Below are 26,313 nucleotides of genomic sequence, written 5' to 3'. Positions count from 1 at the left end.
ATAATAATAATAATAATAATAATAATAATAATAATAATAATAATAATAATAATAATAAATGCTATTGATTGATTGAGTTTTTTTCTTGTTGGGACTAGCAATAGGATTTAGGTGTATGTTTTTACATTCTTCTTAATAACTTACTTTTAAAAATAAAGTTATGGTTATAGGAAATACCGTATATACTCAACTATAAATCGACCTCATGAATAAGTCGAGGGCAGGTTTTGGGGACAAAATTATGGATCTTTTATATGATCCATGAATAAGTCGAGGGTAAAACTTAGGGGCATATAACAAAGGATCTAAAGGATGGAACAAGGAAAACAATGCCTAGTAATTTACAAGATTTCAGCAGGCATAACTGTTTGTGCTCACATGAAAGCCTGGATGGATAAGACAGTAGAGGAGGGCCAGTGCTTCCAGGACAGATTTCACTCTTGCCTTTCACCAGGGGATAGTTCATTTTTTAATAAGAGTTAAAGTGCAGTATTTACATTGACCCGTGGATAAGTTGACTCAGTTTGTTTGGGTCAATTTTTGACTAAAATTTCTAGACTTATACATGAGTATATACAATATACATAATTTTAACACTTATGTGAGCTGAACTGATATCAGTCTCTCATATTTCTGTGAATGGATGATAGTCATTTAGGGAAGATAATTTTTGAACAATTCCATGTTTTCACTTGGCACCAGAATGAAGCCGTGTTGGTAACATTTAGGCTGTTAAAAGAAGCACATTCTATAGTTGGGAGAAGACAATCTTCCATGTTCTCTCACACAACATGTTTTCCCCACTAATGGGACAGAGAAGAGTACCCTTCAGCAGTTCTCGGTATTCAGGCATTTAGTGTTTTGAATGTCATCACAAACACCTTAAATTTATAGCAGAACTATATTCACAAGCTGTGCAGTTCCTTTAAGACAGTTACATGAAGTCTGTATGGTACTTCAGTTACCATTTGAGCTTCTGTTTTGCATTAGCTGTAGTTTCAGAGTCATCTTCAATGGATCCTTATGTAGAGTGTATTACAGTTGTCTAATCAGGAGGTTAGCAGTGCATGAACTAAGGTGGCTAGGTTATCCCTAAGGAAGGCTGCAGCTGGTGGACTGGTTGAAGCTGACTCTAAAAATACCATGTCAGTTAGGCCTCCAGTGACAAAGATGGATCCAAGAGCATCCCAGACTATGTACCTGTTGCCGCAGAGTGCAATCTTATCCAAAGAAGGCTGTTTACCCAATTCCAGGGAATCACCAGTCCACAGAACCTTCATCTTATCATTTTCATCTTGATCTTCATTGTGAATATTTCATATTATTCACGTTATTGGCCCTCATCCAGCCCATTATAGCATCCACACAATAGATGCACAACACCACTGACAGAGATGGCAAAGTGGAGTAGAGTTCACTATTCTCAGCATAATGATGACACCCAACTCCCAAATGCCTCCCTATCTTTCCAGGAGCTTCATATAGATACTAAACAGCAAAAAGAATAAGAAAAGGAATCTTGCAGTACCACTTTCTGGAACTGGCTGTGTAGAAAGGGGGGAACCATGGAAGACAGTGCCTCTTACTTCCATTCCACAGTGTTTGTCCACTAAGACAGTGATGGCGAACCTTTTACAGTTCGCATGCGGGGGGCGGGGCTTCTACCCCCAGGATGGGGGCTGGGTGCCAGGGGTGGGGCTTCTACCCTCCAGGAGGCGGGGCTGCAGCCCCCTTTTGCTGGCCTCCAGCTGTCCGGAGGGAGGGAGCCTCTGACTCCTCCCGCTGGCATTTGCCGGCCTTTGAGGGTCCTTTTGGGGCTGTCAGAGGCCGGCAAACAGGCCATCCTCTGCAGTTTGCCAGCCTCTGAGGGTCCTTTTGGGGCCGTCAGAGGCCGGCAAACAGGCCTCGGAGGATGGCGCCCAGTGGCAGGAGCCGTTGGGTGCCATCCTCCAGAGTTTGCTGGTCTCTGAGGGTCAGCTACATGCAGTCCTTTGGAGGGATCCTGTGAGGCTTAAGATACACACTTACCTCTCCAAAGCCCCTGGCACCTTACCAAATTTTTTGCTAAAAACACATGCACTCCTTTCGGCACCAAAACAACTTTAGACATATGAAAAAGGCTTTTTGCCCCCTGCTCATAAACAGAACAAAAAAGGCTGTAAATATGGCCAGGAGTGACAATCACTTTTGGCCAGTCAAATTGAGAGGCACAGTGTTGTGGTGGGGGCCTCTGAAGCTTGAAAAATGGCTGCAATTGGGCAATGGGCTCAGGGGCACATTATTCTGCTGTTATGATGCAGTTAATATTTTAAATGACATATCTTAATTCTAAGTTAAGTTCCATTCCATGTTGCATGAAACATTTTTCAGAATATAGGAAATGGCTTAGCAATTAATTAGTAGGATGGGCCTCTTTGAGAAACAGTGATTTAAGCACTATCCTAATGGTGTGCATATGTGCTTGGGAGTATATATATCTCCTATACAGTACTGGTTATTGTAAGAAAGGGCATGAGGATCGGAGGTAGATTTTCTTGCCCTTCCTCCAGTGTGATGCATGTCATCCTATGCTAGCAATGCCCCTCTACACTCAACACTGGACAGACAGTCTCTTGTCTCTTCACAAGAGGATTAATGGACACAAATCAGATATTAGAAATGGTAATACCTCAAAACAATTTGCAGAATATTTCAGCCTTCCTGGACATACAGTAAGAGATTTACAAATTGCTGTCATTGAACAACAAAATTACAAAGGAGGACTAGAAAGAGAAATGTATGAATTTAATTACATTCCCAAATTTCAGTCTATTAGCAGAGGGGTGAAGAAAGACAATGTCCTCATTGTACACTACATCTATAAATATAAAAGTCTTCACTACTGCACATATAACTAAAGGAATCTTCTCAAAGAGTTTTGAACTCAGGGAAACTGACCTTTGGTAAGCAGATTTATTGCTTTAACATTTCAACACTATCCGACCACTGTAAAGATCTGAAAGACCTGCATCACCTTACTCAGCCCTTTGAAAAGTTAGGAACAGAGACATGATTTCTATCTTTTTGAATCCCATTGCATTCTGTCCCACTGCCACAATTGTATAACTATGCTTTATACCTGAGGCCTTGATACAACTTAGTGCTGCATCTGAAGAAGTGGATTTAAATCCATGAAAGCGCATGCTAAAATAAAAACCTGTTAGTTCAAAAGGTGCTACCACATTTCTTTTTCCCCCCTCCCCTTCCTTTTCTGCTTAACATGTTTGATGATATACCTGCATTTTGGTAGAAATTATTCTTGCACGCAGATAATTTGATTTTTCTCTACCTTTGGTTTGTTCCTTTTCTATAACTATTGGAAAATCAGTTGCCCATTTTCCAGAAAGGTGGAAGACTGGAGAAATTCTAGAGCCAAATTTCTTGTACTCTGACTAGTTACAATATGTGCCAGTTACACATACATTTAGCTGCTTGCCTATCTGAAAGCTAGTACAGTATTGATCTCCAGGGAGAAGCTTGACAGTCATGTCACTGATAAAATTATTCATGGTTTAAAAGGTTAAATGTGCTGGGGATGGATAACCATTTCCAGCATACAGCATGGGTAGTTATTTTGTTGTTATCTTCTGAAACAGTATCATATTTTTATAGCAAATTCATATTGAAATTAAATAAATCAACAGATGTTAATGCCTGAAAAGAGTTAAAATTTTATTTCTTTCATATCTTTTCCTGATAAAAATAAGAAATGCAGAAAATGGAGCTGTAAACTTTCCCTACCATAAGGAGCAAATGGTTAACTACAAAGCTTCTTTTCTGCCGTGAATGGGTTTCATGAGTTGAAATAACTTCAAAGAGCTTTATACAATCACTTGGGCTTGGGCTTAAATTGTCAGAATCAAGAATACTCTACAGGCTTACCTGGCTGCTCTGAGAGTGGATTAATGATATAAAATAATGGCTTTCCAAATCTGCTGAAAATGAAGGGCATTGTGTCTGCGCAGGCTCACAGTGATCTAAATGGTGTGAAATAGTTTCTGTTACCCATTGTAGATAGTTTCTGTTACCCATTGTAGAGCAATATTACATTGCATTAAGGCTTATATTTTTCATATTTTTAGATGATCTAGAATGCTTAAGTAAACTTTATCAGCAAATGCAAAGAAAATTTGAGCTGCTTATTATTAATTTAATAAACTGTGTAAATGTTTCAGGGTATTATTAAGTTAATATAGGGAGTTCTAACTACAGTATACGCATGGTTATGTACTTCTTTTAATACAGTCGATAAAAATAAAACCGACATATTTCAGTTTGTCTACATTTTCTGGTTCGACTCAAAAGGGTTGTTTGTCATATTCAACAAGAACTCTGGACTTCTTTTGAGTTCTGTATTTTGCTCCAAAAAGCTCCTGGGGTCCAAAGCCCCCCCCCCCCCCCCCCCCCGGCACTGAATTCAGCACTGAAAGTTTAGGAAAAGAAAACTGCAACATACACTCTTGTGTCAACACCTTTTGGTGTTCTTTGAACATTGGCTGCTATGTTCTGCTGGACTATGGGAGGGTATGGGGAAGAATATAAAGTAAAAAGATGAGAAAGCCACTTTTTCCCCCCATCACCACAATTTCATTTCTCTACATTCAATTTTCTCTGCTGTTGGGTGCCTTCAAGTCATTTCTGACTTATAGTACCCTGATCTCTCCTTGGAAGCCAGGATGATTAAACTGAAACTGCCATACTTTGGCCAGATCATGGGAAAGCATGAATCATTTGAAACGACAATAATGCTAGAAAAGTTGGAATGCAGTAGAAAGAGAGGAAGACCACATAGGTTTCGGTACACGCTGCTTCTCTTAACGTTCAAAGCTTTACACAACCTACCCCCCCCCCACCCCAAATTGGTCAGTCCTTATTTCATTTTCCCACCCTGTTCGAGATGTGTGGTCCAGGAGCGGACTATCTGTTCTCTATCTAGCTTTAAATCTGGATTAAAGACTTTCTTGTTCTCTGAAGCCTTTGGTATTCTAGTTTCATATTGTTTATAATTTAGATTTTACTATATATAGTATCTGTTTTTACATTTTTGTATTTGATTGGCATAACTTGTTTAATTTTGTACAGTTTTATATTTTATTACTTTTAGATTGTATACTATTGGTAGGTTATACAGTGCACCCTTCCCTTACGCGGGGGTTCCATTCCGGACCCTCCCACTTAAGGGAAAAAACCCGTATGCTGGAGCCCCATTAGAAGTAATGGGGCTCGTGTCTGAGCTGTGCAGTGGGGGTGCGCCGCTGACGCACGCCCCATTTCTTCTTGCGGGCGCACCCAGGCTTCTTCCAGCACAGGCCTCCAGCGTATGCTGGAAGGTGCGTTTGGTGTGCCCGCGTATAACATGGGCACACTATATGTTGTTTTGATGATGCCTGTAAAGTGCCACGGCATCACTTGTTTAATTTTGTACAGTTTTATATTTTATGACTATTAGATTGTATGCCATTGTCAGGTTATATGCTTTGATGATGCCTGTAAAGTGCCATGAAAATTTATAGCGCCATATAAATAAACATTAATAATAATAATAATAGTAATAATAATAGTAACAACAACAACAACATGCTGGATGATTAGACACAATAAATAGGCCACAGGCCTAGAGAGGGAATTCTAGAGTCTGGAAACAGCCATCAAAAAGACCCTCTCCCTTGTTACTACTAAACTAGCCTGAGAAGATGGTAGGACAGAAAGAAAGGTCTCTCTGAATGATCGTATTGCTCTAATGGGTTCATAAAGGGAGACCCAAGCTATATACTTGTTTTCCTTCAATTCTGCCAATAAATAAAAACTAGACAGTTGTCTGTTAAAGAAATAAAATGTATAGCCGTACAACAGAAAACTCCTTTGCTTACAATTTGGCAGGCCTAATCCCTTAATATGGGCTACAGTGCCTGGAAATTCCATTCAGTTCTGGTGAAGAGGAAACTAGTATGGTTTCATTTGGGCTAAGTTAGAAAAACCCTTTAGAATTTCATGCCTTAGTTTCCAGCATGTTTCCTTCAGGAAAAGCAAGCTAACAAGGTTGTACCCAGTATATCTGTACCGATAGCAAAGAATGGAGATTGAGTTGTTTACATGAAAGGAGAGTGTGAACTGCCAGTTTAACACTGAGTCTGAATGATAACCAAAACTGTTATCAGAAATGTTAGCATCATGGAAATTTGCTAGCACATGTATTTTGCAGGAGTGACTTTTGGGAAACTATATTAGATTGTGCAAGTTCAGGGCTCTCATTGTGTCCAAATTCTGGTCTGTCAAGGTAAGACAGCAAATAGCATTTCTTTTAATACAGTGAGATCCTTGATTCTTCTTCGTGGTCTCTGTGCCTCACACAATTGGCCACTGCGCCTGCGCAGAGACTCCATCGGAAGCTGAAAAGCTGAGCACATTGGCGGGAGCCCCGCCCACTCCTATGTACTGAGCATGCCCAGTCCCACCAGTCTAGCTCCTCTTTCAGTTCTCTTTCATCTGCAGCAAGAGAAACATCTCCTTTGGTTGCTCTGAGCTGAGTAGATTTCTACTGTACGGTAGACTTTTTGTCTTTCACCCCTTTTCCCCCCTTCCCCCCTTGCTGTACGGTAGATTTTTGTCTTTTCTCCATTTTTCTTGAACATTGCCCTTAAAAACTTTTTTGTTGTGAGAGCAAAGCGTTTTTGGCCCAGACGGGCCTACCGCTTCCAGGCCTCTTATGGCCGCCCTTTTTAAGAATTGCTCCGAATGTGATCAGAAAATTGCTTTCCACGGTGGCCATTCTAAATATCTTTTTTGTTTAGGGGAAGCCTATATTACTGATAGATGCCCCCATTGTAGAGCTTTTACTGTGGTGATTCTCCGAAATAGAGCCTCTAAACATAAATCTTTCTTGTGGGAATGCTCTCTTTCGGTTGCCCAAAAATCCGCTTTGGCTTTAGATACCTTGGGGAGGATTCCCATCCACAAACTCTCTCAGATTCCCAAGATTTTGAGACCATCAATGTCGAAAACTGCTACCTCGACGTTGACATCAATCTCAGCCTCTACCTTGCCAGTTTTGATATCAACGTTGAGGGCCTCGATGTCACAGCCATCATCTTTTCCAGAGCCATCATTATCAACCCAAGAGACGCGCTGTGTCCACTACAACCACGTGCAGAGTTGATTCACGCAGGCAGGACGCCATGAGAAGGCTCTTGGAGAGACGTCTACAAAGGCTTCAGACAGAGAAGGAAAAATTCCTCCCATGCAGGATTCAGCCTTGAGCTCCCAGCTTGCAGAAAATAAACACTGCTGGACAGCAAGGCTCTCACTCAAAAAAGAGGGCTTTAATTCACTTGTTCCAAACTATATGCAAGATTGCACAGAGTACCAAACAGCTGTCTGGATACTCACAGCTCTATATACAAATAGACAAAGTGCTACGCCAGTCACCGACCCCAACAACCCAACAAGGAAGATAGTCACCTTCTCCCTTATATAGATGGTCTTCTGTGAAGTCATGTGGTGTTTTGCCACCAATGAAACCTTGCTGGTTTCATCCCCAGTTCAGGTTGCATCATACCATTTCCCATGATGCACCTCAGTCTGACTTCACCTACTGTGCATGTTGCATCAGATGTCCCATGATGCACAGCTCCCAAATGCTGACTCATGCACACCTACCACTTAAACTGTAGTTACCTCTGCTCCACTTCCACCTAGTAGCCACATCCATGTCATTTCCAGGCCAAGTGTGCCACAGGGTCCTGACAGAGGTGCCCTCTGTTTCACAGCAGAGGCCTCATAAAGCCAAAAAGAGCCCCGACACTTCCTTTGCTGCTGATGACAAGCCCAGGAAGAAACATAAGTCTAAAATGGCTGCAGCCCCTCCAACTTGGGCCCCGGTGCCGACATTGGCCTCAGCATTGATAGCTTTAGCTGTGGCTAAATTGGATTTCACTATGGCATTCTCGATGCCCGCCTCAACATCGGTGGATGATTTGCCACCCCCCATCCCAGTCACTATTTTAGACTCGACATTGGGTGCGCTGGACTCGACGTCGATAGCTACCATTCTATCTACGCCATGACCCGTCGCTACTCTGATTCCGACAACCATTTCTCCTCTGCCTCCTGTTCCAACCACAGTCCTGGCACAGATATTGGAAACTCCATTAAAGGCATACAGGCTTTCCTTCTCCCCCCGCCTCCACCTCCACGCCAACAGTCGCCGACCAAAGTCCACAGGTCCCCATCTCCTTGAGATCAAGATGGTTGCAGATACGACTCACCTCACTCTTCGGGTTCCTATGTCGCTCATTATCAAGCTGAAGAATATTGGAGAGAACGCCCCTTGTCCTACAAGTCCTACTCTTCTTCCTACAGAGAACAATATCATCATCGAGATTCACGCGAGGACTATTCTTCTCATTATCAACATCGTTCTCGTTCACCATTGGGGCGCCGATCACGTTTACCATCTCAGCGTTGCTCTCGATCTTGTTCTCCAAGAGATTATGGTTATTATTTAACTCCTTCTCTGCCACCCCAAACTACAGCCACTATCTCTCATCCTCCGGCCTCACCTATCTATTCAATGGTGGAGACTGCTGTCCCGACATCGACTTCGACATTGATGCTCACACCAATACCTTCTGTTATTTCGGTTGACCCTTTGACGTCAACGATCCCATCTGAACTACCTCAGGTAGTTCCGCCTGTAGTCCTCTCTGTACCTACTGTGTTACACTCTACAGAAGAGTCTACATATGAACCCATTCTCCTTCAGCGGTGATAGCGTCCCCTCAGGAAGAAGTGGAGGACACCACACCTCAGTCTCCCATAGAGGATGTTCACCTCTTTTCTGATCACGTTGACAGGATGTCTCGGGCCATAGGCCTTCATGTCGATCAACTACCGAAAGCCCCGAGGGACTCGGTTTATGGTCTCTTGCCTGTTCCCAACCAACCAGCAGTCCTACCATTCTTGGCCTCTTTGTCTGATGTCATGGCACTCTCATGGCATAAGCCTGCTTCTGTACCTCTGGTGTCCAAGAAACTTGAAGGCATGTATAAGGTTGATTGTCACGCTAGTAATTTGTTTGGGTTGTTCCTGTACTTGGAAAGCTTGTGGGATGGTAATTCAATCTTTCACTGCTTGTGTGCTTCAGTGACATTAGTTCCTCTGCTTTCTCATGCATTAAATATGACAATATCATGTACAGAACTTTGTAATGTAGTGTTTGCTCCATCTTCTGCTCCATGATTGTTGTTAGTTAGAAAGAAAGAAAGAAAGAAAGAAAGAAAGAAAGAAGCTGTAATTGTTCATTTGCTCAAATACATAATGATGATATTATGGAACCACTCCGGATCCCTGCCTGGATCTGAAGAATGAACATACAGATCTACTTCCAAAAGCAATTTCCCTGAGAACTAACACTTGCCTGATTCTCTCTCTCTCTCTCTCTCTCTCTCTCTCTCTGTCTCTCTCTCTCTCTCTGTGTGTGTGTGTGGACTTATTGTGGTGTATGTGGTGAGTTCATGAATTCCATAACTTTTTGTTAAGACAAGAAATACTCAGAGATGGTTTTGACAGTTCTTTCCTGTGAAATATGCTTGATATCTCCTGGTATTTATCGGTAGTTTCCTATCCAAGTACTAGCCAAGGTTGACCCTGCTTACTTTCCAAAATCAAACATGATCTGATGCCTTTAGGGTATTTAGGCACTAGGTATATGTATGTACAGGTATTTCAATCCTTGTTTTAAAGCTCTGGAACTAAAAAGTCCCCATAAAACCATCTGCTGTGATCAGAGGCTGGTGAAGTTAGTTGTGATGGTTGAATGCAACCACCATTTTCATGGACATATGAAGAATATATTGGCTGTTTGTTTCTGGGATTACCTGAAGCATCTGACTGCTTAGTTTGTTTTGGAAAACAGGATGCTGGACTAGAGGAATCCCTGAATTTATCTAGCAGACCTTTTCAAATGTTCTTGTGTTGTTGGCCTTGAGAACCAGCGTGTTTTTAAATGTTCATTAAACTTGATGAGGATTATACAACACATAGCAGATTAGTTTGTGCAGTTTTACAAGTGTGTTGTAAAAAGAAGGATGAAATGAAAGCCATTTTTTTAAAAAAAAACACTACAAAATCTGATATACTGTAATTAGAACTGCAGAATTCAAAATTGAGTAGATTTTGGAGTCTGTCCTAGGAATCTGAATAATATGATGAGACAGGCAAATGTATTTTAGGGAGTGACTTCTTTTATTCTCAAATCCATTTAGTCTTTTCTTCAGATGTAGTGAACTGTCACTTATTTTCTAAGCCATTTTTGAACTATTTTCATATGTTCATTTTTATCGGCATTATTTATTGGCTTAAGAGCTAGGCTCCATTTTAATTCTTCCTTTATTATATATCAGATTGAAAAGGTAGTAGCATTTTTAATGAGCAATGGATTAAAATAACACTAATTGTAAATGTTAACTGTGCAGTTATTCCAAACTCTGGCCTGTTACAGACTGCCAAAATAAAGCTGCTTTGGGTCTCTTTGGAGGTATGCTGTTTAAATGATGCATGCATCCTAAGAATCCGGAAGCTGCACCAAAGCTGCACTCCAGTGCTTAGGAATGGAGTTGGCTTGGCGTACCTCCGGACTCTTAGGACCCATGCATCATTTAAATAGCATACCTCCAAAGAGACCCGAAGCAGCTTTATTTTGGCATTCTGTAACAGGCCTCTGGATATTTTACTACCTCTGTTATGTGTAGTGGATAGGTTTATTTCAGTGCAAAGAAGAGAAGGACATGAAAGTGCTGAATTTTGTTAATGGGTTTTAGTACAAATGTTTCTCTTGCAATAGCCAAGGACAACATAATCAAGTCAGCCGTAATTCTTGCTTTGATTGAATTATATCAGATTTACTGGACAGATTGAAGAGAAGTGTTATCTCTGTTTTAAATCTGGCAGAAAAAGTAGTGTTGGCCATTAATTGTAACCATATGCAGCTGACTAATACACTTGACAGATGCTAATTTTCTTAAGCTGTAAGCAGTAAATGGTGCATGAATTAATCAGCAGCATCCCTAAAAAAAGTCTGCTGGTATTCCTCGCAAATTGGATTTAAATAAAGTTTCTTGATGTAACCACAAGGAAATAAAGATAACAGTAATGAAATGTTTCATAACAATGGTTCTAAACTAATTCATTTGCCTTTTATTTTCCTATTAAGCCTAATAGGGATTATTATAGTCTACATAAATTTGTGTGAGAACACTAACATCTGTATGTTTCACATTATTTTTTTTCCTGCCTGAAGCTAGGGTTATCTGAAAACACATAGTAATAAAATATGACTCCTTAGGGCCATTGTTTCTGGTCATTAGACTGTGAAGAGATACCTACTTTCCCTGCCACTGTTCCTCCCACACTCATTATATTTTATTTTTAAGTCACAGGAATCAACCCTAGCAATCATTGTTTGGTAAATGTTCTTATTCATAATTTATCTCCTGCATTAGTGTATTTTTTAATAAGAGGATGGCACCTTTAATTTACCATTCAAACAGTGGCCATTTAAGATTTTATTTTTAGAGCCCAGATTCAGTATTATTCAGATTCAATAATTATTCACTATTATTCAGGCTCAATATTCAGTATTATCCAGATTCAATAATGACATCTTTAATCTACCATTCAAATGAAGTCTTCACTTTTAGAGTCTAGGTTCAATATATATATCAAAATAATGTATATACTGTATTTTTAAAAGTGATTCTTCATGGTTTCTGTGACTCACACAAATGTTGTTATTTGAGCCTGTGCAGTACATCATTCAGAATTTTCTAGAGATGTTGTACAGTATAAGCTTTTTGGCGGTAACCCCACCCACCATCCAGGTGCCTTAGCACTGTGCTTCCTGCCTATTCCCTCAGTTCTTTTTTGTCTTCTATGTCAGCAGCTGTTCTGAGCTGTTCTTTTTATTATGTTTTGATTCAGCCTGTTTCTCCAACTTTGCTTCTTGGATGGTGATTTGGACTGAATGCTTGTTCATTTTCTGGTTGATATTCAGTTTGGTTTCCCAATTCTCCCTTTGGCTTACAATTCAGAGGATTCTGTCGGCTTGACCTCAGACTGTCAGACTAATGTTTTCAGCCTTGCTATTCAGTTTTCCAGTCACCTGCTATGGTTTTAACTGGTTCCTTTAATAAATGCATCTCTTATGGGCAAAAATACTTGAGTGGGATGGCCATTCTCACTGCCTTATGTGACTTGGTGAGGGCCACAATGTGGGCTCTTGTAGTCACTACAAAGCAATTCATAGCTCTAAACTTTTACCAGTGTTAATTTTGCAACATGTTGAATAGTTTGTTAATGGTATTGGAAACTGTGTTTTGACTGTTTTTCTCCCAAACCTTTGGCAGGTAGGTACTTGCTACCAAATGCTGTTACACAACAGTCGTGGCAAAGTGGAGAAACTTCCAATCTTGTCCGAATGCGCAGCCAAACTCTTGGGCAATCAGCTCCTTCTCTAACAGCTAGTTTGGTGAGTTATCTTTTCAACTGTTTGTTTATTCAACCCACTTCTTTGTTTATTCAACCCAACTCCCTCCCATGTTAATATATCATTATACCTAGGAGTCCATTTGCACAAGAGTCAAATAATCCAAAATTGTTTCCAAAAGACACAGTATTTCAGGGCCTTTCACATAACTGGTGTCCATTACTGTATATAATAGTACTAAACATGTTCAATATATCTGAATTATGTTTGCTAGGGGAGCTGTAATTTTGAATTGCTTTTCTTGTTTCCTATAAAATCTCAGCTGGAAACACATGTTACTGAAGCCCCCCCCCCCCGGCAAACATTTAGGTTTAAAACAAAGAGGCAGTCATATTTGTACTATAAAACACTTCTTTCAAGTACCTGACTTTTTATGGGCTATCTGTTATTCTACTGTTTCATTGTAAGCAGGTCACTTACTAATGGAATATGGTTCTCTGGTGCATGGTAGTCCTTTTCCCCCTTTGGGTGATAGAACTATATGTTGCAAAAGCTCATAAATCTGAGCATGTTTTTTTTAAAGGACTGTTTGAAACGTTTCAGGAATGCTAGTTAAAGCTTTAGCAAGATTCTGACAACAAATGAACTACATAAATCTAACCAGTCATTACCTGAACAGAGGTTTCATAGGATAAGTCAGATCAGATCCTTTGAATGCTTGTTTCCAAAACTAAGTCAGATTTACCGTCTACTCTGAACAGCAAGGAAACTGTTAGACCTGTTATTCGTGTTCATTTCCCATACCTACTGATACCCTTCTCTATCCTTATGGATTTTTCATCAGTATCTAGCAGTGTGGATGACTTCAAGATGTGTGTGTAGAAATACTTCCTGACTGATTGTAAGGTGATATTGTGATATTGTGATAATGCATTCAGATATTTTATTTGAAATTTGAAATTGCACAGTTGTACAAATTTAGCTCAATAGGGTGACGAGAAGGAAAACAACATATTAAGAAAAAGGTATGTTTGCTGATATGTGCAACTGTGGAAGTGGCAGAATTTTTTTTTAACTAGGAACCTAGAATCCAGTGAGTAAGGGAACTTAAGTACCCTCGACAAAGATTCATGCATTCAAGAATAAAATACATTTGCAATAATGAACACAGCAAATTTAATAAAGTTATCCACAGAGCTTGAAGTGGATCTCAAATTGTATTCCTAGTGTTTTGACATACCTCCAGAAGACCAGTTCTTATCTTATTCATTTTCTGTCATATTTATACAGAATGGAAGATCTGGAAAGGCACTATAACATACAATACATGACTTAGAATCATAGAATCATAGAGCTGGAAGAGACCACAAGGGCCATCCAGTCCAACCCCTGTCATACAGGAACTCTCAGTCAAAGCACCCCTTAAGATCTGAATTCAGTCATTTGGTTCTTTCCATAATCACAGAGAACAACTTGAAATGAAAGGAATGCTTACTGGTAGTCAATGTGGCTTTATGTCTCATTTTATTCTTAATTTTATAATAGTCTCTATTTAAAGTATTTGTCTTTATATTTAAAGGATTTACTGTTGATAGCAGGTTTGGAAATATTAAATTAAATAATGAAAAAATAATTCATTTTCCCAATCTTTGTAGATCCACTGTTGCTCCACCAGTACCAGCACCCCTGGTATATCTTTGTTTTCAGGCTAATGTGGTTGACCGAAATCACATTAAATCCTCATGCACAGCAGTGTACTGCTGAGAACCAAGCCCTTAATTTTGATCATCCTTTTGTATGCTCTAAGGCAGTGGTCCCCAAACGGTGCCCTTTGAGAAATTTTGGACTTCAGCTCCCAGAATCACAAACTATTGGTCAACATAGCTGAGGCTTCTGGGGACTGAAGTCCAAAATCTCTCAAAGGGCACAGTTTTCCCTCTTGCCAATGGCACAGTCAGTGCATCCTAAAGCACTTACTTAGGTAGGTAATAGTTATAGTTACCCAGATCTTTTAATGTACATATTTTATATATTTTCATATTGCAAGCAGGCTTGTGTTCTTGAGATGTGGCATTAATTAATTAATGGCTTCCGACCATCCTGGTGGTCCTTGGAGTTATGCCATATGTACATGAGGTGATACGTTTTAATATTTTGTAAGCTGTCTTGAATGACTTATATGAAACAGAAAGGTGCTGTATATATTTTACGTATAACTAAATGGATAAGTACCTTTTTAAGGGTAAGAATCATATGTTAGTCTTGCAGCTCAGGTGATTAAAGGTAATTTTAATTTTGATCAGCAAAAGCTCACTCAGTTTTCAGTATCCATCTTATTGGTGACCAGTACAGTAGCTAACTGAATTGTGGCACATTTGGGAAAGAATTTTTCTCTTTGTCCTACCTGTAAATATCCAGAATCCCTGTAACCTCAAGGGTGCATTTAAATCACATATCCTGAATGTACATAAAAATATCATCTTCTATATCATTATCATTAGGGGTAATGCTGGAGAGTGATGTTTTTATTGACTCATTTTGGAAACTGATTCTAGTATGCACCTACCAGTAGTCCACTAGGTGGCACAAGAGCCAAATGTGTAGTGAGTATCATTTATCATACAACTGATATGTGATTTGTCTTTTTGGTTTAATTTTAGGGTTTTTTTTTAAAATAGCCAAACTACATTTCTAATTAAGTCCAGTACAATGATTGCACAGGTTGAAAAGCTCTTGAATATATAGGGATGAGATTCCTCATGTTGGTGTTCTAGAAGTACAGTACTGTATATTTTAGTTTAGCTGACTTTTTAAAAATATCTGTGCACACATATTTAATGCCTAAATACCAAAGGAACCAGATATTGGAAGCAAAGCCAGGTCAGCTCTGGTTAGCATTTGGATGGGAGACCAGCACTGAATACATAGTAATGTAGTCTATGTTTCAGAAGACGAAACTGGCAAAAGCACCTCTGAGTATTCCTTCCCTTAAGAAAACCCTATGAAATTAATGAGATTGCCATAAATTGATAGACCTGAATACACACACACATTTTTAGAATGAGAGGCAGTGTGGTATAGTGATTTGAGGAGACCAGGGTTCGAATTCCTGCTCATTCATGGAAATCCACTGGGTCAAGTCACACACTTTCAGCCTCAGAAGAAGGCAAAGGAAAGCAAAGCTGAAATCTAGTATAGCATGTTCTGCCAAACTAACTTATTTTGTTATGTTGTGCTGTGTTCATATGTGTAGAGACATACCAGACGTGTGATCAAATAGTCTTCTGCTTATAAAAAAAGAGGATAGTTCAGCCATTTTAGATAAACTATTAATAAAACTTTCTTCCTTAGGTCAGGAAAAATGATTTTGTATTTTCTAATAAAACAGTTCTGAAATTCTTTGTGGTGTAAAGCAGAACATCATTCTATTTGATTGATGAGGTTACATATATAGAGACAGTTCAGTATATCTCTCACAGGGACGTGATTGTAAAGTTTCCCAAGCACACAATTTAAAGTGTATTGTTTTATTTTTTCATATATAAGGTTGTAATAAAATAATAAAAATTGGTAACAAATAATTAGACCAATATGAAATTCATTTTTTAGCTGGCAGAACAATATTAAAATGCTGACTTAAATTACAACCCCTTTTGTTTTTAGACCTAAACTATATGGAACTGGCAAAATCACTTCTGAGTATTCCTTGCTTAGGAAAAGATTATGAATTTTATAGGGTCATCATAAGTTGATAGATGACTTAAAGATGCATGCGCACGCTCGCGCGCACACACACACACACACACACACACACACACACGTATTTTAAAGCACTACAAGTGGAAACAAATTTTAAACTGTAGGATAGGTCAAGTAGAACATGCGCCAGTCTGCTCTGAAACTGATGTTGAATATAAAATGTGTTTAAAATTTTGAAATTTTACAATTTGTAGTCAGTGTAGAGGTAGTTGGGGAGAAACTGTTGACAAAGTTACTATGACAAATGGATGACCTAAATGAAATTGCTTGTCTCAACTAGAGCAAACAATGGCGCTTTACAGACCACCCAAAAGGGCGGTCTGCCGGTGCTGGTGTTTGCTGCGTCAGGGAACCACAGAGGACAAACCACGCGATTCCCAGAAGCAGCATAAAGAACCCGCAAAAAGCGGGTTCTTTTTGCGGCGCAGAAATGATGCTGCAAGGCGCCAATGGTGCACTTGCGGCATCATTTCCGCAGCGCGATGTGCGGATGCTAAGCGTCTGCTATGTCAAAATGGCGGTGCCCATGTAGAATGGGCGTCGCCATTTTGTATGTGCTCGGCACGTACTAGGGTTAGGGGCATCCGGAAAGGACGCCCCTTTCTAACCCTAGTACGTGCCGAGCACGTACTTTTTGGAGGTCTGGAACCTGCCAATTATATACAAAATTGTTGACTTAATCAATCTTCTATTGATTCAGCGTGTGTACTGTAGTTAGGATTAGCAATTGGCTTTACACTTCTGTCTTTTTGTGCTCGTTGATATTGAGACCAGCGTGGTTTTCTAAATTTTTCAAAATGCAATTTTCTTTAAAAGCAGCTATATATCATATTTCTAGTAATGGGTACTGGACTGATATAGTTCAAGTGAAAATGAGATTCTGCCCCTCTTTCCAGTTAGCCAGTGCACCTGCATTTTAGCCTACAGATGCTTTGGGTGCAAATGCTATAGCCCTGAAGGATTTAGTAATAGTAATTCTTCCAGCATTTCTGATTCTTGATAAGCTGTGAGTGGCAGACTGAATAAAAGCCAGGAATCTGAATAGCTGGAGGGCACTAAACTGACAATAAACCTGACAGAAGTGTAGTTGGAACAGGAAAAGCACTAACATAGATATTGTCCAAGAAAATAATACTATGTTTTGAAGCATCCATGGCAAGAATAAATGCCCTGTTTTAGTCCATAGTGTATTATTAATATTAGTTGGTGAAAAAACTAAAATAAAATCTTTCCAAGGAAACATGATTAGGAATATTACAGTTACAGTATGTTACTGTTTTAATGGTTTTAATGATTTTTTTTGTTTCATTTTTCATTTGTTGTGCACTGCCTTGGTGGCTTTTGGCAAAAGTAACACTATAGAAAAATACATAATGAAATAACATAGCGATGTAATCTTTGAATTATTGGAAATGAAATGTTTGACATTCAGTGATTTTTTTTCAGACTACTAATATTAGAGATTGTATTAGAGGTTTGTGTATGCTTGTACATGCTATAATACCTTAACTTCACAGCTTCAAACCTCTGTTCGTATATGCATCTTTTCTAATGTTATGATCCAGTTTTGAGATTGGTAATCACATAATCAAAACAGAAAATTATCAGTCTTCACAGGAAATGTAGCTGATGAATTGCAGTTTGACAGTTTCAAATGAGTTTAACTATGCTAGGACAAACTCTGGGGGAGACTTGTTATGACAGTCATAAGGGTGAAACAAATTGGGATTCACCACTCTAGTTTCTTCAGACTGAGGGATTAATGGTTCTTTGCCATTTGTCAGCAAATCTGCATCTATTTGAAGGTCTGTCTCTTCACTTTTCAGTTGCCTGTTCTCCCAACTTGTGATTGATAGTATAGTGCAAACAGACAGATTTAATATTAATATTCCACTTGAGCATTCTTAAGTATGAAAATTTCAGGATATTTATATGGGAGAATGAGCTGGTAGTTTATTATTTTAAGCTGTTTTATTAAAATGTACTGTACATATATACATAGATGCATGCAATTTTTCACTTAACACATGCATAAATTTTACAAATAAAAAAAGCTTGGGAAGAAAAAGAGGAGGAGGGTTCAAGGCCTCCATGTCTTGTGCCCCCTTTGAGCAATTCTTCCCCCAAGGATCCTGTTTCACAATTTGCAAACCACTGGTGTAGGCATTTTATGATGTTGTTACTTCAGCAATTTGAAACTGTGTCCTGAGATTTGAGATACTTGCTATGTGCATTTTTTAATGGACAAACCCAGCTAGGACAAAAATTCTTCCAATATATCTATCACATGTCATTGGAGTATTTTTTCATCCCAAGCAAAGAAACAAAGAAAAATCTCCCTTGCCATTTTGTGTTTGAAATATTATTTTCAGAATGTTTGCATGTGAAGTAACCCTACCTCCTTCTCAGAGATAGGAAGGCAGCTAACACATGCTCGCTTTATCCTATCTGTGAAGGACAAAGTGAAGATATTGATGTCATGTGAGCAGGGGAAAAAGTGCTTGCTGCAAATATTATTTATTTGATAGATATCCAGCTTTTCTCCTCAAGGGGTCTCGAAGCTGCTTACAATATAAATTAAAATGGAACATCTAAAACAATTTGAATACAAAAGTTTTAAAAAAGCATTATTTTTAAAATATTAAATTAAAACACATATACTAAACACAGCAGACCTAATTTGCATATCACTATACTCTGGTCAGTTAAAGTTGAAGGTCTGTTTGAATATGAAAACAATTGCCTGCTGATGAAAAGACAACAGAGTGGGGCAGTTAGAACCTGCCTTTAGAAGGAGTTCTAAAGCCTAGGAGCAGCCATTGAGAAGGCTCTCTCCCTTGTCTAACCAGCCAAGATGAGGTGGTGATGGTAGGATGGCGAGAAACCCTTCCCCAAAGATGATAAGATCATATGGGGAGATACAGTCTGGTCCTAAGCCATATAGGGCTTTATAGGTCAAAACCTGCCCTTTAAATTGTGCCTGGAAACAGATTGATAGCCAGTGAAACTGTATGAGCAAAGGGGGTATATCCACAGAGCATCCACCATAGAAAATCACAGATGTAATTTAGGAATGTACAAGACCAAAGGATGATTCAGTCAAACAAATAGTGTTAGAAGACTTTGGCGCGTTATAGACCGCCCCTTTGAGGCGGCCTGTAGGTGCTGCTTTCCCCGGTGTATCGAGGCCTCAGCTGCCACAACGGCAGCCGCTGAGGCCCTGATCCGCCACTTTCCAGGCTGCGGGGAAGCAGCAAAAGGCCCCTTCCCCGCAACCTGGAAAGGGGTGTCCTTGGGGCTTCAAGCCCCAAGGACACCCTGCAGCAGCGGGGAGGAGGAGAAAGGGGCCACTTGGTCCCTTTCTCCCTTGCATCGCTGGGCGCAGCCGTCTGAAGGCTGTGCCCAGTGATGCAAAGCAGGAAGGAGCTCCGAAATGGAGCTCCTTCCGGGGTTTGCGCAAAGGGCGCCATAGGCGCCGTGGCGTGGCCCCAATACGTCACAACCGCGCCGCCTCGTTTGGAGGAGGCGTGGTCATGATGTATTGATGGTGGCGGCCATGTGGAACGTCCGCCGCCATTTTGTGCGCGCAGAGCGCGTACTAGTGTTAGGGGGGGTGCGGAAGCACCGCCCCTTCCTAACCCTAGTATGCGCTCCGCACGCACTATATGGCCCGTTTGTAACGGGCCTTTGAACAGTTCAGGAAAAGCATTCTTTATCACCAAATTTTTGAAACAGAAGTATAGCTTCTTAAAGGCCTGCTGGAATGAAAAGGGTTTTACTTGCTTGCAAAAGACAGTACAGAGGATGCCAGTTTAGCCTCTCTGGGAAGGGGGTCCCAGAGCCCGGGAGCAGTCACTGAGAAAACCCTCTCCCTTGTTGCCATCAGGTGTACTTATAAAGGGTTGTGAGACAGAGAGCAGGGCCTCCCGAGAAGATCTCAAAATATGGGAAGGTTCATACAGGAGACTGGTCCTTTAAATAACCTGGACCTGAACTCCATAGGACTTTATAGATATTTGCCAACACTGGATGATATGTGGAAATGGACAGGCAGCCAGTGGAGCTGTTGCAACAGAGTAGTGGTGTGCTCTGTGTATCCAGCTCCAGTTAACAATCTTGCTGCAGCTCTTTGAACCAGTTGAAATTTCCAAATGCTCTTCAAAGAAAGACCCCATGTAGAATGCATTACAGTAATCTAAAAGGGATGTAACTAAGGCACGTGCCACAGTGGCCAGGTCTAATGTCTCTTATGCTAGTGCATAAGCCTTAACTGTATGAATGCACTCCTGACTGTGTCCAAGATCTAGGCTTAATCCCCTGAAATATATTGCAATTTCCCAAGGGATCAAAAATAACATAGAAGTAATTAAAACCAAGTTTTTTTTTAATAATTCAATTTAAATTAGAGTTAATACGGATAGCATAATTATTATGGTTTGTGGGAATCTTTAGTCTAAATATTTGCCATGATGTTAAGGAACCAAAATTATCAACATTGTATCAGAACATAGGAAATGCTGAAAAAGAATTAAAGGTTGCATTGACATCCAATATTTGGTTTTGTCAGATGCAGTGGTAGATAAGGACGGTAAATAAGCCATAAATACTTACATTTTGTAGTAGGATTCAAAAATAGTTTTAGTTTACATGGCCTTTGTGATACATCTGAAAACTAGGCATCTACTTTTAGCATCTGACAACTGAATGTGGTATTTCTGGAAAATACATTCTTCTTTTTGCAAAATTAACAAAAATGATTAGGTTTTATATTTGAGAGTATTTTTTGCTATACCTCTTTGTTTTCTTATACAGTATACAAAATCTAGTTTCTTATGCCTTGTCAAAAAGTATAAGTAGGTAACAGATAGTAATTCTATTTTACTGGTTCTTGTATAAAAGTACTGCCCAGAAAAACACTTCAACAGCCTTTTATTTTGTGTCCATATGTTTTTTGCCTCTAGTCAAAAACACGTGCGCGTGCGCGCGCGCGCACACACACACACGTGTACCTGCATACACACTCCTCCTCAAAGTGATGTTTTCTGACAGGAAATCAATACTATTTCCTATTAGATTTGATGGTGTGATTGTCATAATCCTTATCATAGAGTTTGCTAATGGCTAACTACTAACTTGAGTGTTTATCTTTTTCTTTGGCCTTTGGTAAGAAATGTACCTTTCACCTCTGCTGCAACATGTCCTTGTTCTTTGCCTATTCCTCTGTGAATCTTATGGGGGGGGAAAATAAAACCAAGAACCAAGTGGGTGAGGTAGAAATGTTTTGGCAGTTCCATGGAAGGTGTATTTTTGGCAGGCCCAGTTTTCCTAATTATATAAATCCTCCTTCTTACATTAGGAAATCCCTATAAGGATGATCCACAGTGTGTGCAGCACTGGCAATTACTAGTAGTTAGAGTGTCTCTCCTACTGAACTGTAGTCACCTTCTTGACTTCTATGTGACAAGACACAATATAGAGATCATCTTTGTTCCTATAAAGTGCCAACACATGTAGCAAATAAAGCTTTCTTGTTTGCACGTATTGCATTGTGAATTCACATCCACTTGATTTGTTCAGTGCAGTGAGAGGTTTAACTCAGGCACCCTCACCCCAGAACCCAAACTTCAGTAGCTCATTGTGATGCTTTTAATAATCATTTTGCTGATAAAATCTCTTGCATAAGAGCTAACTTAAATGCCATAATTGGGGTGGAAGTCAACAATGAGATGTCCAGCGACTCTGAGTGGGATTAAACTGGTTCACTTTCAATTGGGGAGTACTGTCGCTGGGGCAAGTAAGGAACACAGCTTGTTTTCTTGATCCCCATCCCCCTTGGCTGATCATCCAGGGAGGAGATGCAATTAGATTTAAAATACAAATGATCATTAATACATCTCTCAGGGAGGGGATCTTTCCATCCGGTTTAAAAGAAGCAGTAGGGATAGCTGCTCCTCCCAAAAGGAGCTGTTATATGGCATACCACAAGGTGCCATTCTGTTCCCAGTGCTATTCAATATCTACATGAAATGGCTGAGAGAGATCATCTGAAGGCATGGGGTGGGATGCTTTTAGTACCCAAATATACTTCTCCATGCTTTCAAAAACAGCTTTAGCTAAGGATAGTGTGTCTCGGAATGAATGCTTGGAAGAAGTAATAGGCTGGATAAAGAAAAATCAAATGAAATTGAATCCAGACAAGACAAATGTGCTTACTATCAAGAGTCCTAATCTGGAGTTGGAGGTGTATGAACACTGGTTCACACTCCCCTTCTTGTGCCCCTTCCTAGACTAAAGGACCTAAAGATGGTAGTGCACACACTGGTAACCTCAAGGATGGATATTTGCAATGTACTATACCTTAGGCTACCTTTGTACCAAGTCCAGCAACTCCAGCTGGTTCAGAATATGACAGCCAGACTGATGATGGGTACATTCAGGAGGAATCAAATTACACCAATCTTAAAATCACTCCATTGGCTGCCAGTTAGTTTCTGGGCAAAGTACAGTATTGGTAAATACTTTTAAAGCCCTACATAGTTTGGGTCCAGGTTACCTACAGGATCACTGGCTTCTGTAAAATCAACCCTGTGCACCGAGGTTCTCTGGAAAATGTTTGCTGTAACCAACCAGGAATAGACCGGCAATGGTTTCCCAGAGGACCTTTTCATCTGCTGCCCCCAGTCTGTGGAATGACCTGCCAGAAGACTACAACATCTGAAAATTCTGAGTGCATTTAAAACAGCATTAGATCTGCATTTAAAACTGGCAGGTCTGCTCAGACAATTTAAATCATGACTCTTTATTCCTATAACGTGACAGGACATGAAGCAAAGAAAGCTGCCTCCTCTGCATGTATTGCGTCTGTGAATTCATGTCCTGCTGAATTATTTAGAATGGTGAGGGGTCTGGCTCAGCCACCAGTTGTTTATTGTGATGCCTTTAATGATTATTTCTCAGATAAAATATCTTGGATAAGAGCTGACTTAGTTGCCATTGTTATAGCAGAAGTTGCCAATGAGGTGTCAAGCAACTGTGTGAGAAAGATTACACTGGATCAGTTTCAGGTATTAAGTCCTGCAGATGTGGACAAGCTGACCTCCACCTGAGCATTGAGAGATGGAGTGTATTCTTGCTGGTGCTTTCAACTATTGACCTTCTGGAATGTCCAAGGCATTTGGGAATTGAAGGGAGTGTTACCGGTCTTCTCTTTTGGGCAGGTTCAAGATGGTGGTACTTTGGGATAGGTCCTCCTCAAAAAGGAACTATTATATGGCATATCAGAAGGTGCCATTCTATTTGCAATTCTGTTGAACACTTATAAATGGTTCCCAAACCTTTTCCAGCTATGGCCCATTTCCTCTTGGGTGATGACCCTATCCCCTTCCCCTCGTATATTTCTTGATATTCTACCGATTTCAGTCACTGCTTTCTTTGTACTTGGTCACCCTGGGGGCAGCAACCAAGCAGCTGACTGATCAGCAACTCTGAAGCCTCTCACCTGTGCTGCTTCTTCAGCAAAGGACAGTGTGGGCAAGTGGCCTCTCGGCTGCTGCTCAGCCAGTTGCTTGGTTGCTGCTCCCAAGGTGACAGGTGCAAAAGATAAGCTTCTCCTTGGCGAGGAAAGACTCTTAATCCTTCTTTGTTGAGGCAGAGGGGCACATCTGTTGTGTGTTTGTAGGGGGCTTACAGAGGCTACATGCCCCAAACTGCAGACTGGGGTGGACAGGGAAAGGGAGAGATTTTAACTACAGGAGCCACTCCAAGGTGAAGTACCCTTTCCAATAACTGATCCCAGATACTCCTCCCTCTCCCTGACCAGAGACACGTCTTCCCCAGCTTCAACTGTTTCCCCACACATTCATACACAAACATCGCTTATTCTGTTACATCTTATTTCACTCTGTCTGATGAAATAGCCATTAGGGCTGAAGGGTGAGGTATAAATACCATAAATAAATAATAAATAATAAATAATAAACAGGAGCAGCATAGCAGCTCCAGCCTGCCAGCCAAGTCTCAAAAGAGCTCAAAAGGCTTAAGTAGGGTCCCAAATTTGAAAGCTCCTTTTTACTACCACTTGTCCTGCACTGTCATTTGCTCTAACTCCTTGCTCTAGTCAGTTATTCTATCCCCAAATGGTGCTACTCTGAGCCATAGAAGTGATGTTCTGCACCCAAGCCTCTCAAGAGTTTCCCAACTGCCCCTGCTAAGAGAGTGAGTTCATGTGGGCAAGTGAAGAGCAGGAGACACCATAACACAAAATGATCAGTGAGGCTGTGTTGCTATTTTAAGATACCCTGAAAAGAAGTTTCATGCAACTCTCATGCCCAGCGTGGTCCTAAAGGCTGCTAGATCCCCGTGTCTTTCTTACACACCAGTACTTTGACTGACTGCTCCCCTGCCCCCCCTTTTCCCTTCCTACCCCCTGCTGCCTCCTTTCCCTCTCACTGACTTCCTGGATCTTTCCATCACCACTCACTTTGGGAATCACTGATTTACATGAAACAGCTGAGAGAGATGATCAAGAGGGAAGGGTATCATCAGTATGCTGATGGTACCCAAATATATTTATCAAAGCCTTCAAAAACAACCTCAGCTAAGGATAGTGTGTCTCCTCTGAATGAAGGCCTGGAGGAGGTAATGGGCTGAATCCAGATGAGATGGAGGAGCTTACCATTAAGTGTCCTAAACTAGGTTTGGAAATGTGTTGTTTCATTCTGGTTGGGTTTATGCTCCCCCTCAAAGTTTGTTGAAGCCTAGGACTGCTTTTGAATCTGTCACTCCAAATGGCAGCTCAGATAGATGAGACGGCCAGGAATGCCTGTTACCAACTTCAGCTGTTACTGGCTGTCAATTAGTTTTTGGGAAAGTTACAAAATGTTGGTTGTTAAAGCTCTCCATGATTTGGGTCCAGGTTACCTGTGGGATTGCCTCCCCCATATAATCCACTCCATATACTCAGGTCCTCTGGGGTACATTTACTTCAGTCAGCTAGGATTAGGTTGGCAACTGTGACCCAGAGGACTTCTTTTTCAGCTGCCCCTAGACTGGAATGACTTGCCAGAAGAGATTTGACCGATGAATACATGTCTGAATTTAGAACAGTTTTAAAGACCAGTTTCTTCTGACAGGCCTATCCAGATGTTTTTCAAATTATGAATTTCAAATTATGAATTTTAAATTTTAAATTTTAAATTACAAATTTTAAATTATGGATTTATTGTTTTAATATATACTAGCCTTACTTGTTTTTTTTAAAATTGAAGTTATGTGTTTTAACTTTTGTATATGTTTTTAACTGGTGTTGCTTATTTAACAGATGTTATGTGTTTTATATTAATCTGTTATTGTTTTCCACCTTGATCCATGAGGAGAGGTTGATAAGAAATAAATATTATTATTGTTATTATTGGATTGACTATGTAAAATGTATATAGATGATATGGCTACTTTCGCTCCTAATTTCATTTTCATTTTCAGAAAATGACAGAAAGTTGCTCTACCATTGTAGCTAAGGATCCCACAGGGATCCATCATGTACCCTGTGTTCTTTAACATCTATTTGAAGTGCCTGCATGAGATCTACAGAGGGTTACTTGGTTGTGCTCATGCTAATACAGGTGTACTTTAATTTTAAAAAGCCTCTAACACTAAAAGCTCCTGTTTACAAAGTCTTTTAAAATTTGCAGAGCCCTCTCTTCCCTCCTCCTCCCTATCCAGCTGGAAGTCTTTTTAGAAGTATTAGAACTAGGAGGATGGAGAAAGAAGGCTGGAGAAACACAGACTTCTGGTGGGAGGTTATAGTGGCATGTCTGCAGTAACAATGTAAAAAAGCTTGAGCTGGGAAATAATTGGATTCTAGTGTAGCCAGTCCTACTGTAGCTGTTTGCCCATGCCTATAACAGGCAAGGTGTAGACAGCAACTACCTTCAGAATCCCTTACTGAACATGTATGAAGTGCAAAACAGGGAGAAAGAGGACAGCAGCATCTGACTCACTAACTACAGAGATGGTCTAGAACATGTTAAAGAAGC

The 26,313-nt window shown here is 40.2% G+C and overlaps 1 protein-coding gene across 4 annotated transcripts in view; it reads left to right on the top strand.

Moving 5' to 3' along the window:
* Positions 1-26,313, top strand: part of MAST4 (microtubule associated serine/threonine kinase family member 4) — a 351,856-nt gene that overhangs the window by 50,763 nt on the left and 274,780 nt on the right. For all 4 annotated transcript variants that reach the window (XM_042450935.1, XM_042450934.1, XM_042450933.1 and 1 more), the window contains exon 3: positions 12,441-12,562. In XM_042450935.1, coding sequence (XP_042306869.1) covers positions 12,441-12,562 — 122 coding nt within the window. The remainder of the gene's footprint in view (positions 1-12,440; positions 12,563-26,313) is intronic.

Source organism: Sceloporus undulatus, chromosome 2, assembly GCF_019175285.1.
Source record: "Sceloporus undulatus isolate JIND9_A2432 ecotype Alabama chromosome 2, SceUnd_v1.1, whole genome shotgun sequence".
Classification (NCBI taxonomy): Eukaryota; Metazoa; Chordata; class Lepidosauria; order Squamata; family Phrynosomatidae; genus Sceloporus; species Sceloporus undulatus.
This window is presented reverse-complemented; position numbering and strand designations above follow the sequence as displayed.